This window comes from Melozone crissalis, unplaced genomic scaffold (genome assembly GCF_028551555.1).
Source record: "Melozone crissalis strain CALT ecotype California unplaced genomic scaffold, PUWL_Pcris_2 ptg000044l_1, whole genome shotgun sequence".
Lineage (NCBI taxonomy): Eukaryota > Metazoa > Chordata > Aves > Passeriformes > Passerellidae > Melozone > Melozone crissalis.
This window is the reverse complement of record NW_026535822.1, coordinates 362,898-366,138: the sequence shown is the minus strand read 5'-3', so window position 1 is coordinate 366,138 and position 3,241 is coordinate 362,898. Positions and strand designations below refer to the sequence as shown.

Sequence of the window (3,241 nt, the reverse complement as noted above, 5' to 3'; positions counted from 1 at the left end):
CGGGTTTTGGATTTCTGTGCCAGCAAATTGCTGCACTTGAGCTGTGCCAGAATAGGGAAATTTTCAGGTCAAGGCACTGGCAGTTCCAGCAAACCCCACATTTCAGGAAGGATTGGATCTGGACCCTTCCCTTCCCTTCCCTTCCCTTCCCTTCCCTTCCACAAGGTGCCAGAGGGGCTGGACAGCAGCCAGGCAGAAAGGGACCTGCAGGGGTGATGGACAGCAGGCTGGGCATGAGCCAGCAGTGTGCCCAGGTGGGCAAGAAGGCCAATGGCTCCTGGCCTGGCTCAGGAATGGTGTGGCCAGCAGGAGCAGGGCAGGGATTCTTCCCCTGTGCTCAGCAATGCTTGGGCAGCACCTTGAGTGCTGTGTTCAGTTCTGGAGCCCCCAATTAAGAAGGACATAGAGGGGCTGGAGCGTGTCCAGAGAAGGACAACAAGGCTGAGGATGGGTCTGGAGCACAAGAGCTTTGAGGAGTTGCTGAGGGAGCTGAGGTTGTTTATCCTGCAGAAGAGGAGGATCAAGGGAGACAGGGCAGTGTCAGGGCACAGGGTGGACTTGATGATCTCCAAGGTCTTTTCCACCCTTGCTGATTCTGGGATTCTCTGAAGCCACCCTTGGAGCAGTTGCAGGAGGAGCCCTGGGCCTCCTCTTCAGAAGCTCCAGCAGCCCAGGTCCCTCAGCTTCTCCTGCCAGCCCCAAAGCCCATCCTGTCAGTCCTGCAGAGCCTCTGCAGCTCCTCCTCACTGCCCAGAACAGGGAGCCCCAGAGCCAGACACAGCAGCCCAGATGTGCCCCCCTGGCCTGGGGTGCCTCAGGCAAGGGAGCAGCACCAGGCACTGCAGGAGCCTGCAGACAATTCCTGCAGCACTTGTAGGATGATCCTGCTGCCCAAGGGACGTTCCCATGGGGACAAGTCAGGAACTGCAATGGGGAGTGGGGCCAGACAGGAAAGGGCAAACAGGGATGGGCTGTTTGCAGGGGAGGGGACAGGGCTGGGCAATAGGAAGAAACTTGCAGCAGGAAGAGTGAAAAAAGCAAAGGTGAAGTCAAGGAAATGCTGAAGGCATTTTGGGGGTGGCTGCTAGGCAGCCCTGGCTCTGAGCAACAGCGTCTGCACTGGGACAGGGAACTCTCAGCGGATGGGAACAAACTTTCTGGCTGACTGCAGAGGCCAGGACAAAGCTGAGTGGTTTCCCCGGTGTCCCGCAGCCCTTGCTGGCCCATGGGGCTGATGGCATTTGTGCTCCCTCAGGTTCATGTCCCCACAGCAACAGCATGGGGGTGCTCCCGCTGCTGTGTGCAATGCAAACAGGGGCTGCTGAGCCAGTGCTGCCGTGTCTGTGCCTGCAAGGATGGGGCACCTGTGTGAGCTGAGGGAGAGGCCAGGGCTGCAGAGGGGGGATGTTGTTGGCAGCTGCATGAGGATGCTCTGGGACGCTGCCCTGGGCTGTGCAGTGCACTGGGGATGGATCAGCCCCTGCTCTGCTGCTCCTTCCCGTCTGCCCCAGGGCCCTTGCAGAGCCCCAGCCATGCTGTTTGCCCCCAGCCTGCCCACGGCCAGCCTGAGGCTGCTCACGGGGGTTTCTGTGCTGAGCATTGGCCTGGGCGTGTTCTTGAGAGAGCCTGTGCAAGGAGCCTGGAGCCCCCAGGCCCTGGGCTGAGGCGTCAGCGCCGCCCCAGCAGTGCCCATGGCCTGTCCGTGCTGCAGCCCCGGCACTGCCACCCCCAGGGCTGTGCCCGGCCCCGAGAGCACTCAGGCCCTGCAGCAACACCAGGGCCACCAGGGCAGCGGGGCAGGGCCATGGCAGCAGCACTGACAACACCAAGTGCTGCTGCTGCTGGGCCCAGCTGCTGGGCCAGCACTGATCTGCCCCCAGCTCTGCACACAGACATTGGTGCTGCAGCTCCAGAGAAGGCAACAAAAGGGTATCTCTGCAGAAAACTTGGCTGGGAGATCCTTTAGTTCCTTTAAAGCCACCAAGACTGCAGCCCCTCCTTGACACAGTCTGTGGCCACAGGAACTCTTGAGATACACACAATGTGAAATGGAATGAACTGTGGCTTTTCTTTTGGAAAATATGGAAAAACTACAATCAAGGGAAAAAAAACCACCAGCAAGAAAACCAACAAGAGCTATCTAAGATGACTTTTATTACAAGTGATTTGCAAAAACTGTCATCTAATTTAGTCTTTCTGAATGCATCCAGCCATCAGTCTCCACACGGCAGCCTTGAGCTCCTGGTTCCTCAGGCTGTAGATGAGGGGGTTCAGGGCTGGAGTCACTACCGAGTACAGAACTGACAGGGTCAGATCCAGGGATGGAGAGGACATTGAGGGGGGCTTTAGATAGGAAAATATACCAGTGCTGATAAACAGGGAGACCACAACCAGGTGAGGGAGACAGGTGGAAAAGGCTTTGTGCCGTCCCTGCTCAGAGGGGATCCTCAGCACAGCCCTCAAGATCTGCACATAGGAGAAAACAACGAACACAAAACAACCAAAAGCTAAGGAGGCAGTGAAAACAGAAACTCCAAGTTCCCTGATGTAGGGTTTGGAGCAGGAGAGCTTGAGGATCTGGGGGATTTCACAGAAGAACTGGCCCAGGGCATTGCCATGGCACAGGGGCAGGGAAAATGTATTGGCCGTGTGCATGAGAGCAGTTAGAAAGGCACTGGCCCAGGCAGCTGCTGCCATGTGGGCACAAGCTCTGCTGCCCAGGAGGGTCCCGTAGTGCAGGGGTTTGCAGATGGACATGTAGCGGTCGTAGCACATGATGGTCAGGAGAGAAAACTCTGCTATGATAAAGAAGAGAAAGAAAAAGAGCTGAGCAGCACATCCTGTGTAGGAGATGTCCCTGGTGTCCCAGAGGGAATTGTGCATGGCTTTGGGGACAGTGGTGCAGATGGAGCCCAGGTCGCTGAGGGCCAGGTTGAGCAGGAAGAAGAACATGGGCGTGTGCAGGTGGTGGCCGCAGGCTACGGCGCTGATGATGAGGCCGTTGCCCAGGAGGGCAGCCAGGGAGATGCCCAGCAAGAGGCAGAAGTGCAGGAGCTGCAGCTGCCGCGTGTCTGCCAATGCCAACAGGAGGAAGTGCCTGATGGAGCTGCTGTTGGACATTTGCTGATCCTTGGCATGTGGACCTGTTCATGGAGAAAAAGACAGTGTAGAGATAGAGGAGACACCCGTAAGCAAAATCAAAGCAATTTCCCATACGCTGTCCCCTGTAAGTGACACAGAC

At 57.2% G+C, this 3,241-nt stretch overlaps 1 protein-coding gene across 1 annotated transcript; it reads right to left on the bottom strand.

Annotated features, from left to right (window-relative positions):
* Positions 1-2,217: 2,217 nt before the first annotated feature.
* LOC128942823 (olfactory receptor 14J1-like) lies at positions 2,218-2,952 on the bottom strand (the record flags this gene model as incomplete). The annotated part of the gene is made up of 1 exon (XM_054285473.1): positions 2,218-2,952. A coding segment is annotated over one exon (735 nt), but the record flags the coding sequence as incomplete, so codon positions are not given.
* Positions 2,953-3,241: the final 289 nt, after the last annotated feature.